We start from the raw sequence: 12,933 nt of genomic DNA, 5'->3' as shown, positions 1-12,933 counted from the left end.
CCCCCCCCCCCCAATATATTTTATAAAGAAATGGTCTGACGTGTAACTGCTCCCTGCCATTCCCTCTGAAGTACTGGCTCCAGCAGGCTGAAGCTTTCAGTGTGTGTGTGCTCGTGTGCATGGGGGGGGGTGTTATTTATTTATTTCAGTGTTTCTTGAGTAGAACCGAGTGGTGTCTCAGGAGCTTCGGGACAGCGGTTCTCTACGGAGAATTAGGTATTCTGGCAAGAGGAATGAATTTGAGTTCTAATTAATTTTGTGTTGTCTGAGGCTCTGTCAGGACTAGCACTCTGAGCAGATTACATGGAAACGCACAGATGGCTTTCCCAAAACGTGCAGTATAGCTTTGAAAGAAAACACAAGAGGAGAGTATGCCAGTCTGTGTAAGAAAAGGAGAGGCAAATAGAGAGCAAAGGTAGACATCTTACTTGACGAAGATAAAATTGCGTGTTTCTCAGTAAAGATTTGAGACGTGGTGGTTCTAGGCTTTGGGTATGACTGATCAACAGCTTAGTTTTATCTGCGTTACTAATTTATGGATAAGAAGTGGGTACCAACTGGGCATCTGGCTTTAGATCACATCCCCTTTTGGCAGTGATGCTGTTGGAGATGCGTCAGGATGAAAAGTGAAAAGAGATCTGGTCTCCTTGACTCGAGGTTTGAGACCTTTAAAATCCTGATAGATTGGAATGTGTTTTCTGCTGTTGGTTTCTGTGGAGAACAGTTCTAATAACGTCTTCGTTTGGGGAAATTCCTGTATCAACAAGATAGGCATAGAAAGTGTGTTTGCTTTTGCTTTTTGGTTACCACTTGCATCTCTCAGTAAGGAGTGGGAAGCATTTGAAAAACAGTTTATATTTCTGTGCTGTGATTTCCTGATTAAAATGGTAAAACTCTCCGTGAAGTTGTGAATCAGGATGCAGCCATCACTTACCCTTATCATTAGCTCACTTGTCTAAACACATACTTCCTGCTCAACTCCAGAATTTTAATAATAATCAGAGCCTCAACTGTAAACATTGTCTGATGCAAGCAATGAAACTCCAGATCAGCAAGAGTTTAAGTCGTGTAGTCGATATGGCAGTTCACTGTTCTGTATTACATCTGTCACAGAAAATCCTGATTCTCAGGCTAAAGGTTAATCATTATGGTCAACGCACCCTGGTTCACTGCTTGGTTTGCAGTATTCAGGCGGGTGAGTGAAAGAAACAAGAGCATTTCTTCAAAAAAAAAAAAAAAAAAATTATTCTTCTCCCACTTATCCCTGTGCCCAGCATTAACCGTCCTGGCTTGTCCCGTTGGGTTTGCACCTGCTGGCCTGTTCAGAAGGTTGTGTGTGGGTTATGTAAGGCACAGAGCTGAAGGCTCAGTGATCAAAACAGCTGGAGCCTGAAATAAAATACAGATTCTTGTCCTAATTTTAGCCAAGAAGCTTCACTGGGACACGTTGATCAGTTCTCTGCATTGTAATAAATTTGTTCCTGTACATAGTGTGAATGTTTAACATCCAGACTTTATCTGTGGAGGGCTGGAACGCCGTGGAGATCAGTATTTGTAAGGTGCGCGAGGTCACCTGTTAAATGACACAACGGGTGACGTGTTCTCATTTTTTGGAAGAGTTGCTTCTGAAAGATGTGCTCATGCTTATACTTACAAAATCATACTCTTTTCTCCTGAAAGTGATAAAGTATAAATGTATAAAAAATAAGACTAAATTCTTCTGGTTTTTGAAGTAAGAAAGACGGGTTGTGTATCATGTGTGAAGTATCTGCTCCACACTGCTCGTGTTCCGTAGTACAGACTCTAATTTCCTTGGTAAAATACCAGATAGAACAAATACGCTGCTAAAGTCTTTGAGATCGTTTGCCTCTAGTACAAGACGAGGGTTTTAAGTCTAATGCTGATACTCTAGTGAGAAGAGAGTTGTTCTTTCAATTGACTGTTTAGGTGAAGTAGATAAAACGCTGCTAATAGGTACTCGCAGATTTTATCCTCTAAATACTCATGTGTTGAAGCTGTCCAGGTGGACTGGAAGGCTGGAGACCCTCAAGATTCCACAACTGAGCAGAAGCCAGGGCTTAAAAAAAGACAGATGGGTTGTGTAAGTCCTCTGTCGGGAGGTCAAGGCGCCACGTCCAGCCAGCTCTGCTATGCAGCTCAGGAGACTGCCCCTGATTCTACCTGTCCTCGCTCAGCAGAGTTCCGTGCTCCTACCCGCCACCTGTACAGTAAGCCATGCAGTCGCAGTATCACTGAATTTTCTCTGGAATGAGGTTTTATTTGCTTGGAAGCACCAGGCGTGAATTCTGACCACCCGCTCCTACCAGGCAGCTGAAGGGCAGGTTTCGGCGATCCTCAGTAACAAATCTGGCCAAGGGGGTGCGCGTGCAGTACAGTTATTTAACACATCCACGCTTGACTGTCGTTGTCAGCCCGATTTCCTCGAACCAGAGTGTTCTCTCACTGTTCACAAAGCATGCCTCGCAGCGCAGGCCGGAGTCCCAGCGCAGGGCCGGTGGGGAGTGCATACTGGTGACTTCAGCACTCTTTTTCCCTTCCAGCTGAGCCTGGAAAACCTTAGCCAAAAGACGGCAAACCACAGGGAAGTGGAAACGTGTGATGTAAGTGACACATAACTTTAAAAATACTGGCTAGCATCATGAAACTTTCATCCGTTTCCCATACCCCTCCTCCCGCTGCCTGTCAGCTCCAGCTGTTTTGCACGGTGTTGCCATCCTCTGGGGTGCCTCTAAGCTCCTCTACCCTGGGTGCTGCAATGGGATGAATTTGTAGATTCTATTGACGTGTTGTACTGAGCAAACCTGGAATTGTGCGTTCTGAGAGTGTTGGAAAGAACCTGGCACGCCAAGTGCAGTGCTTGGCTAGCACAATTTTTCTGCCTTGTATGGCCTGAGGAGTTGGCAAAATCTTTGAGAAAATACTAAGTTCTGCTAGAAGTCACCATTTTCTGACTTACTTTAACAGTCTTTTAAACCAATGTTTCAGTGTCTCCTTTTGCAGACTCTGGAGGTAATTTTTTTAACATGTGCTACTGAAGAAAAAAGAAGAAAAATTGTCATGCAGAACAGCCCAACAATTTCTTCTGCGTGAAAGAGAGCAAAAAGCATCAAACACAGAACAAAAAATTAAGTAGGTGATATTTTTGGTATAGCTGGGCTGTCAAAACTGGGGCAGCTGTCTGTTTGCAGAAGAGAAGCAGAGATCTGTGGAGTTTCTTCTAGTATCAAAGAGAAGGAGAGGTCCACATTGTGGATGCACTACTGGTTGCATTTTATTTATATTTTTCATTCGGAGCTTAGCAGTCCCTGAGGAAAGGGCGATGTCAGTAGCTATATTCCTCCCTTTGCTGTGCCCACTTGCTGTTTCTAATAATAATTCTTTCTCCTGTCTGTAATGCTGCTGCATTACAACAGCCTTTAGTGCAGGGAAGACCTCCTCCCTTCCATTGCTGCTCGTGATAGTAGTTTGTTCTTTGTACAGCACCAAATACCACCCCCTCCAGAGCATGATAAGCCAAAACCAGTGCATGTTTCGCTTCTCTAGAAAAGCCAGCCTCACATATCATTAACAGCTCCTGTTGTCCTTTTTCTTTCCATCTTCCCTTCCCATCTTTCCTTCATATTCAGGCATGTGCTGTGGCTGAGTGAAACCAGGGTTTGAATTGCAGCAGCGCCTGTCTCGTGTCTGTAACCAAAATGCTTCTTTTGAGTTTGAGATATGCAGAAAAATTACCTTCTGGCAGCTTTTCTAAAGATATCTCCCAGAGGGAAATTGTCATGCTTATTACCACTGCGCTTAATTCTTCACTGCTTTTATTTCTTTCTTGGTTGAACCCCTTATTTCTTTTCCTGACTGTTTTTTCCTATAAGGAAGACTTTGCTCATGATGTGATTCAGTCTGAATACTTTTTTTTGATGTATTTTCTGTATGGTGTTATTTTATAATCATTGTGAAGATAAAGTTGACATGTAGTGAGTAAGAAACCAGTCCATTCTGAGCAGGGCTCGTGCTTGCTCTTTAGTGTAACCTTTAAGGATTTTTCAGTAGGACTTTCCACTACACCATCTATGTGTGTAAAGACACTGGGTAGTGTATAGGTACTCCTGTTTTCTGAGTGCTGTATGTGGCAGAGACAGAATACACCTTTAATTATCCTGCAAGAGAGTGAAACTTGATCTCATCCATCATCACTGTCCGAAGTTGGTTGTTTGGCGCATACTCCTGTCATCCCAGCGGTGCTGGGGCTGTTGTGTCTGTTCTGTCCCACAGGCAATTGTGCTTACATCTTCAGGTCATTAAGAACAGAGAGAGTTTCATAACTGTATGGGTAACTAAGGTTTTGTTTCATTTTACTTTTAACTGTGATTTAGCTGTTTTATTATAAAGTGGCCCAGAAATAAAGAGGGCCCATTGAGACTTCTGTGTTTAATTTGTTATGTACTAATGGAATTGCTTTTCAGAAGCACCCAGAGCCTTCTCCATTCATTCTGATGTCTTAGATTGTCTGGTCACTGCCCTCCCTTTAAAAGCATCAGTAGAAAATGAGATTAATATTTGCATTTGCCTTACTGTTTAGGTGCTTAAAGTTGAGTGAGAAGGATGCACCATCACACTGTTTGACAATGAAGTTAGGCTGAGCACGTCTGAAAAGCTGGCAGATAATTTTTACTGACTCTGATGATACAGGGCAGATATTTTTGAGTTTCTCACGGAGATTTCTGTTCAAAGACGTTTTTAGAATAAGCATTACATGTGTAATTCAAAGCATGCTGATGAAAGTATGCATTCAGTGTTTTATTCCAGGTCTAACATGCAAGTCTTTCTTTTATGTCATATGAAATACATATGGCAATCCAGATGAGAACCAGGTAGAAGGCGTGTTTGGAATGCTGAGCACTAGGGATGTTTTCACACAGCACCTGTAATGAGTTTTTAGTTTACTACTATTAGCTGTATTTCAGCCTATTTTGGATCAACGTCCTATTGCTGAGTATTGGTTTTCAACGAAAATTCAAATCGTGGACAAACTTAGAAGTTTTAGCAGAAAGTCTGTGAAAGTTTTGCCGTCACGTACACACGGAGTTTGAGCTGCAGCACCTCAGTGATACCAGCACAGCTCTTTGTTTTCAAGCAGTGTTTCGGTCACGTTCAGTAATGGTGCTTCACAATGGTAACCCCCAGACCACTGAGAGCATCCCCTGTTTGTCATGGGCATCCTCTGCTTAAACAATAGAAAATGTAGGGGTAGTGATGTGCGGCGGGGCTGTTACATTTTTCCACACAGCCTAGTTTTTATTGTCTTTGCTAAGTTTAGGGGACACACAGCTGTTTTGGAAGTCTTTAACCATTGTACGACTGGCTGGCAGGCAGGCCCTCTGTAAAAACCAAAGTTGTTCTGTGCAAATTAACCTGAACTTTTCCCAAGATACTAATTTTAGAGGATACAGGGTTTTGTTGTCTTCCCCCTGAACCAATAATCTATCTCTGTATTTGAATTAATTTTTTGTTCTCCCATCCCTTCCTTTCCTATGTGGGTTTCTCGTGCTTTACGGTTTGGTTTGGGTTTTTTTAGGTCTCTGCATTTTGTGCTTGTGGCAACTTTACTTTAAAGTGGAACTTGATCAGGCGTTTATTGATATTTTGAGCTCTAAAGCAATACAAGCTAAAGTCCTGATGCATATATGTTTGTGTATGTGGTTTTTAAGATTTCAGCTTGCTCGGCTGTGAAGCGAAGGTGTAATGTTGCAGGTACTGTAGCTTCATGTCTTGTGTGGAACAATCTGTTTTACCAGTAGGGATTCTTTTCTGGATATAAGTTTGAGTGACTGAGACTTAACATCATGTCCTCGCTTTCAAAAAGTAAATCCCTGACTTCTCTAAGTGTGCTCCTTTTGAATGCTTCTCCATGTAAGTCTCTGCCTCTTACTCCTCACCCCAGCTATTTAATACCACGTTTTAGCCTAAACTCAGGCTACTAGTTGCCTTAATACCATCTGTGTGGCTTGATTGCAACAATCATTTTTTCATTTCTTACCCTGTGAATAAAGGAAAAGCTGAATGTGCTAGTGGAGCGTCTCCAGGGTATGCTAATCTTTCAGGGCTCTGTGCAGTGTCAGAATGTGCTTAAATGTGGTTTGTTTCCTAGGCTCCTCAGCAGCAGTCTCGGATGAGAAGACAGGTTGTTCCCTCTGCTTTTGGCAGTTTCCTTCCATGAGCAGAAAAGGTGCTTTTGCCCTCTGCTTCAGTAATAGGTCCAAACCCATGTGCCAACAGCCGTACAGGAGGCTGACCGTACAGAGTATTCTCCAATGTATTGTTTTCAGTTTGGTAATCTCTCTTTTTTCCTCCTCTTCTCTGTTTTCCTTTTTTTTTTTTCCCCTCTTGATTTTTTTTTCCACCCTTATTTCTCTCCATTCTTGTAATTTTCCACAAACTAATATTGTGCTAAATATTTAGGAACTGTCAGGGCTTGGAGCAGGCTTTCAAAATACACCTTAATTGTCTGTAACCCAAAGGAGGTCTTTTTCTCCTTTCTCTGCAGCAAGTATTTTTCCTGCCTTCTGATACCTTTCAGGTCGGCAGGCAGTGAATTTTCTAGCATATCTTTTATCGATTGCATAAGTGGCCCTCTTTGCAGCGGGTCTAGTGGCCTCCCTCACTGCAAGATCTGCAGTTGGCATTACTTGCCTGGGCCAACGCCAGTTCAGCTGGCCAGTGTCAGCAGCGGTTGGGGTAGTTGCATGGTACAACTAAGCATAGCATAAAATAAAATTGTCTTTACCACTAAGTTAAAGAAATGCTATACAGGCTGTATTAAACATACTTTGCAATTTAAGCAAGCTCCTCAATTTTTGAAAATGTATCCGAAGCTGCCGTAGAGTGCCTGGGCTACCACAGTGGAGCGCTGCAGGATCCAAGGGCCTCGCCGCAGGATTTAGGTCACCCTTGCTGCGGAGCACACAGGACCTGGGGTAGGGTCCCTCTTCCTGAAATTCCCGACTCACTTCTCCTGGCTACTTCTGACATCGCTTTTTCAGCTCTCACTGTTCACTTCGATTTCATACGTTGTGCTTTAACTGCTCGGTGTTGTTCATTTTGTGCTGTGTGAATGTAAATGTTGAGAGATTTCAAACACAGGCCGGTGCTTCACGATCCTGTGTCCTGCTTGCGAGGCTCATGCCTGCAGCGTTTGACATCTGGTTGGTGTGTTTTGAACTCCCTTACGCTGTCTGGCACCCATGTTGCAGTTACCTGGCAGTACCTAGGTACTTCCTACCTTTTGCTGGAACTCCTCAACACGCGGTTTGTGCCGTGTGCCACTTGGCCTCGCACTAGTGCTCTAGTGCCCCGGCACGTGGGTGTGTCAAGACCAGTGAATGTGAGCTGCATCCTGTCTAAACTGGGAGATCATGGAACTGCTTGGTGGGCAGGCTGTGCTCACGAGTTTATCCCCCAAAGCTGGGCAGGAACTGCCAATTTCTGCTGGATTGGGTAGGCATGAAGCGTTTTGTTCAGGGAAGTGTTTCTCAAGTCGTTTTGGTTATTGTGAAGGTTTTCATGACAATTGATGAAAGATGCTTCCGGGTACTTTCCATTGACTGTAAGGAGCTAGCTCTGCCGTTTTCTGGCTTGAATTGGGGCTTGTAGGTAAATTATTTGTGCAAATAGCATCCAAACAGAGCTGCTGCACAAATGGAAACGTTGCTTAACGAAAGTGCTTACCAGAACTGGTAGAGAAGTTGCCGAAAGTAAAAGCTCTGCATTTGCCCGGTTAGAGGTGTGTTTATCCTGCACTAAAATTCTTAGAGAGCACAGAAGAGCTGAAGGCCTGGCAGCCATTTTCGGAGGAGCATGTTTTGTGGCTGCAGCTGACAAATCTGTTGCTCGCTTTTGGATGATCAAAAGGATAATTTTGTATCTGTATGTTTCAAGTAAGATTTTAAAAGCCCTCTGCCTTTACAGGCTTTCATATTCCCTTACGTATTCAGTACTAGGATTATCTACATTATATCTTAGTTTTTGTTCAGGTGAATACTGTACAATATGACGTTTTGCTCATATGAACAGTAAAAGTAGATCTGCAGGTATAATTTTGGGCAGTGCAAGCCATGGAATTAAACCGTCATGAGAAGTAGGGAGGAAGCAGGATATTTTTTAGCATTCTGTCTAAAATTGCTGTGTTTTAGCAGTAGGAACCAGTGAGCTACGGTTTTCAGCAGTTACAGAAGAAAATGGCATGTAAACAGAACTGAGGCTAGTCTCTCTAAATACAGCTGCAGGATAAACACCTCTGTGGAAAGGCAAATTTAGAGAGGATTCCTTTGTCCAAGTATGAAACCCAAGTACTGTTTGTGTTACAGTCCTTTTGTTGGCAGTTTTGTGTTTGTGAATACAGTCCTCGGAGTTATTTTATTTTATGACTCTTGTACCACTTTTATTTTTAATTTTGCTCTGTTAACTAGTGCATTGTGCAGTAATTAGTCCCATGCTTTGATTCTCAGCTGTTATTTTTAATGAGTGTTGAGAAGAGTAACCTGTGGGAGAATTGCATGCTCTTTGTTACCATCCCCATGGAACTGTACGTGCATCTAATCTGGATGAGTTCATAGTAGCCCTCAATTTTTGAGTAATATGGCTATTTTCTTCTTCATAGGACTGAGTTTGCCCTAAAAGAAATCATGTCATCAGGAGGAGCTGAAGATGATATTCCTCAAGCAGAGAGGAAAACAGTGACAGACTTTTGCTACTTATTGGATAAATCTAAACAGCTATTCAATGGCCTAAGGTTAGTGCACTTTTGACAGTATTCCTTCAGAAAAGCACCGGAACATACACCTTAGTGTGTGAGTGATGCTGCAGTCAGTTGTACGATGAACATTGTGAACGCAAACCCAGTAAGTTTATTTAGGAGAGAGCAACGTGCACCTACATATGGGTAGTTCTGGACTGTGTGTGGAAGAACGTGGATAGGAGTAGAGGTTTATGCATTTGTTCTGAGGCAGTAAGGAAGGAAACGTGAGAAAGGTGAGCCGCATGTCTCAGTCATGTCAGGTAACAGCGGACTAGAAGTTGGAAATTCTGTGAAACTGATAGAATTCTGACCAAAGTGTTGTGTGTGAAATACACAATTAGGGACTAGGTGTGGCTGTAGACAGTCAACAGCATGGAAGTCCAAAACCCCCCAGTCTCTGTGCCAATAAAAAAGGGATGAGAAGAATTGACCTAGGTGGGAAGAGAGCGGGAGAGAGAATATTTTTGGGGAAGAATTGTAAGAAGTGATAAACAGAAACATCCAAACCATAGCCTGTGTGTGTCTGGTGAAACAAATGCTTAATCTGTACTCTGGAGAAAGGTAAAATCTCCATTTGCCTACAAAACATCTGCAGTAACATCTAGAAAGTCTAGCTGTTTTGTCCGCACCACTAAGAAGGGGAATAAGAGTAAGGGGAGTTCAAGGAAAATAGCTGATGTTTGGACAGTGATACAGGCATCCTGTTTATGTCAGTATATGCCAAGTTAAAGATCATGTATTCAAGAGCTGTTTTACTTCTTTGCTGTAGAGTCTCTTCAGCAACATGGTTTTTAGCTCAGAACTTGTTGGCAGTTCAGCCTCTTACTGGTCTCTGAGTAATACTGTATGTTTGGGCCCATATAGCTTGCTGTTATTCAAACACAGATGGTTAGCAAAGATGTTTTTAATTCCTTCTCCCCCCGCCGCCCCCCACTATTGATGATCCTTTCATGTGCTTTAGAAATTGATTACCAAATCCAAAACAAACAGTTTGTGCTCCAAAATCTGAATGGTAAATGGGCAGTAAGGACAAGGAGTTCTTGGTGATTGCATCTGACACCCCATGAAACAGAGTGTAAAGCGAAAGGACTGGGATCTCGAGGCCACATTTCCAGGGCCATATATGCCATTACATTGGCTTTCTGGTACAGCTTGCTTGAAATTTTGGCCTGAGTCCCTGACAAACTGCTACAGTTCACATCTGGACCCGTGATGCTCGGGTTCAGCTCACAGGGATGGCAGAGGAGCTACAGCCAGTCTGTCTTTTCCTTTGGGCATGGAGGGAGTTAGTACTTGTATCAGATTTCCAGATGAGAGATGTGGTTTCCATGTGTATTCATGATACTTTGCCAAAAAGAAACCTTCTTCTCCAGCTAGATGAAAAGAAAATGGGAAATACCTTTGGATGAAATTTGGGCAATAAAAATAGAGAGATTGGCTTCAGCAGCTGGCTCTGCTGCGTGAAAATAAGAGCATACCGTAACGGGAGCCTGCCTCGGTCCTTACTGGAATTTCACACAATTAACATACTTGCTTCTTGCACTGAACTTGACCACCATTTCACCTGTAAGGACAGCTATTTCTATGGGCATAATGCCTGGATAAAGCAGCAGCATAATTTTCAGGTATCTCCTCTGTGCTTGTTCTCTTCTGGGTAGTTCACCTGGAAATGACTAGGTAAGTACCCCGTTCTTAGTCCAGTTGCTTGCTTTCCTCTCTAGGATAATAAATGCATTTGATGCACCCCTGCTGCCTTCTGTTTTGAAGACGATGATGGCCTTTGCTGCTGTGTTTTATGCCATTTTCTTGTCCCTACCGTGTTTCATGGAAAAGAAGTGATGGGGGAGGGAGAGGAGAGCAATGATTTCCTTCCTGAAACCTCCTCTGGGCACTACAGCTACAGGGAACTGAGCCTATAGCTGTGTTGGCAGCTGCTTAGCTGTTGCTGCTGCCAAAAATGCAAGGGCTCAGCCTGCCACGTCTTTGTTTCAGTAGCATTTCCTTCCTCTCTTCCCAATACAGATGCCAAATGCAGCATTTGAGGAAAACATACGATGATCTGCCAAGGTTGCTGCCACAAAGTATACTTCATGCTCGCACTACCAGTGATAGCATCCTTTTGTGGCCGTGCCTGCTAGAATAACTTAGAGGGGAGGTTGTCTTTCCAGTGTCTGTGCTGCCTCTTTGACAACCCCAAGCTAGAACTCAGAAACTGTTAATGAAGTATGTTTCAATTGCTTTCTTCTTTCCTTTCCCCGCTCTCACTTTTTTTCTTGGGAAAAATCTGGAAAGAGGGAGCGTGTTAGGAAACAGTTTTTCATGGTGTACTGTCACCAGCTATTATTTTCTTTTTAGTGTTAAAAAGTGCTTAAATGTGTTCAGTATCACAGAGAAGCTTGAAACTTGAAGAAATGAAAAGACTTTCCACATAATATCGTACTCTCCCAGATTCTAAGGTCTCCTTGCTCATTGTGCAGGCTGCAAGAATGAGGAATGCTTGGCCTTTCATGGGAAGAGCTGATAGCATTGAACTGTTTTGTAGACTTCTAGTAAGGTGCAAATTGAACCTCTCGGTTCTGTCCCATGCTGCTGGTTTAGAAACAACAGGACGCTGTTACCTTCAGGTGATGCTGCAGGCTGTACCCCGTCTGGTACTGGGACGGGACTGGTTCTCACACTGACTGCAGCAGGGAGGCAGGTTGTGGTGAATGCTGGGGTGTGCTTACTGCCTCTGTGTGCTGCTAGAGGTGATGGGGAAGCTGCACCACAATGCCGTTACCCCACTGCTGCTTATGTTCTGGGAACGGGAGCCTGTAATTACCACAAGCCTATGATCATAAAATTAAATTGTCTTTTTTATCACCTGTCAAAACTGTGAATGTATTTAAAGCTCTGAATGTTAAACTTAGTTATTGTAACCTTCCTTTTTGAAGTGTGCTGTCGAGTCTCTAGGACTTTCTCAACATCTTTACATCTCTGGAAGTTGTCCCCGTGTGCCAACTTCTGTGTGGCGCTGGCCAAGCAAACCTCAGCACCGTTCACTGGTTTTCAGCCAGTATTATCTGGCTTCTGCCAACAGCACGGCTGAAATCAACTACTGATAGAAAATTAATTATGAGCACATAAGTAGTGCTGGTCTTTGCTGAGACCGTACAGCAAGAATTGGATAAAACTGGACTGTCTGTGGAATTTATCCACCAGCCACTCTAGTGTGGCAGGGGAACCAGTCCTCCATGCCCAGTGTGAGAAACCCGTCGTTTTACAGCAGCTGAGTTTGTGACTTCACGTCTGGTTTGGAATGTTTTAAAAGCCAAGAAATTGGAAACAGTTTCCACTTTTGGGGGGCGATTGTAATGAAATATGTAACTGTCTTCCTTGTCTGGATTGAACTGTCCAAAATCAAAGCATCTCCCTTCCCTCCTCTGCATCTGGATTCCTTGTTGCTGCCACTTCCCTCCTCCCACCATGGATGCAGCATCCTCGGGCAGGCACACCCCGAGGAAACCGAGGCTGTTGCCTTTTTCCCTCCATATTGCTCTAGTGTCCTGTAGATCTGGAAGTAGTGAAATGTCTCGCCGTCACACTGCTCTTTTGCTCTCAAGTTGGGTGTGTAATTGCTTCTGGATCTGTATTCCCTGTCTCCCTCAGTGGGAGGAGCCGCATTAATAATCCACCCTGCAATCAACTGAGTCTTTAGTGTTCTTTTGGGCGATTTCTCACCAAATAATGCAGATCTTCTGGTCCGATTAAAAAAACCCAAACAACCCTGCCCTAAATGTCCTCTTTTGCTTATGCATCCATTTTGTCACAGCACAATTTCTTGATACGTGGGAGGAACATGCAGAACACAAACCAGTATACGGATGGCAGCAATGGCAGCTCTTGTCTGCAAAAACCTGTGGTGAAACCACAGTAATGCATTGTCATAAATGAAGTTTTATTACAGCCGTGTCAGAATACTATCAAAAGAACAAGTGCTACTGTCTGTTTCCATGGAGATCTTCCCTGTTCCCTGGGGAGCCGAGGAATCGCATGGCATTGTGCAGCTATGCCAGCTGCAATTAGGCGAGCAGGCTGCTGGCGGAGGATGCGCGCGGCCGCCCGGCAGCGCCCGCGGAGAG

The 12,933-nt window shown here is 43.6% G+C and overlaps 1 protein-coding gene across 5 annotated transcripts in view; it reads left to right on the top strand.

Moving 5' to 3' along the window:
* Positions 1 to 1,753: 1,753 nt before the first annotated feature.
* Positions 1,754 to 12,933, top strand: part of SCAI (suppressor of cancer cell invasion) — a 38,216-nt gene continuing 27,036 nt past the window's right edge. The window contains exons 1-3 of one of the 5 annotated variants that reach the window (XM_026860296.1): positions 1,754 to 2,621; positions 6,891 to 6,992; positions 8,675 to 8,806. In XM_026860296.1, coding sequence (XP_026716097.1) covers positions 8,700 to 8,806 — 107 coding nt within the window. In that variant the 5' untranslated portion in view covers positions 1,754 to 2,621; positions 6,891 to 6,992; positions 8,675 to 8,699. The other 4 variants (XM_026860297.1, XM_026860295.1, XM_026860293.1 and 1 more) reach the window with 4 other exon arrangements.

This window comes from Athene cunicularia (genome assembly GCF_003259725.1).
Source record: "Athene cunicularia isolate RWA chromosome 17 unlocalized genomic scaffold, athCun1 chr17_part1, whole genome shotgun sequence".
Lineage (NCBI taxonomy): Eukaryota > Metazoa > Chordata > Aves > Strigiformes > Strigidae > Athene > Athene cunicularia.
Note: the sequence above shows the minus strand (reverse complement) of the source record. Positions and strands in the feature narration are given on the sequence as shown.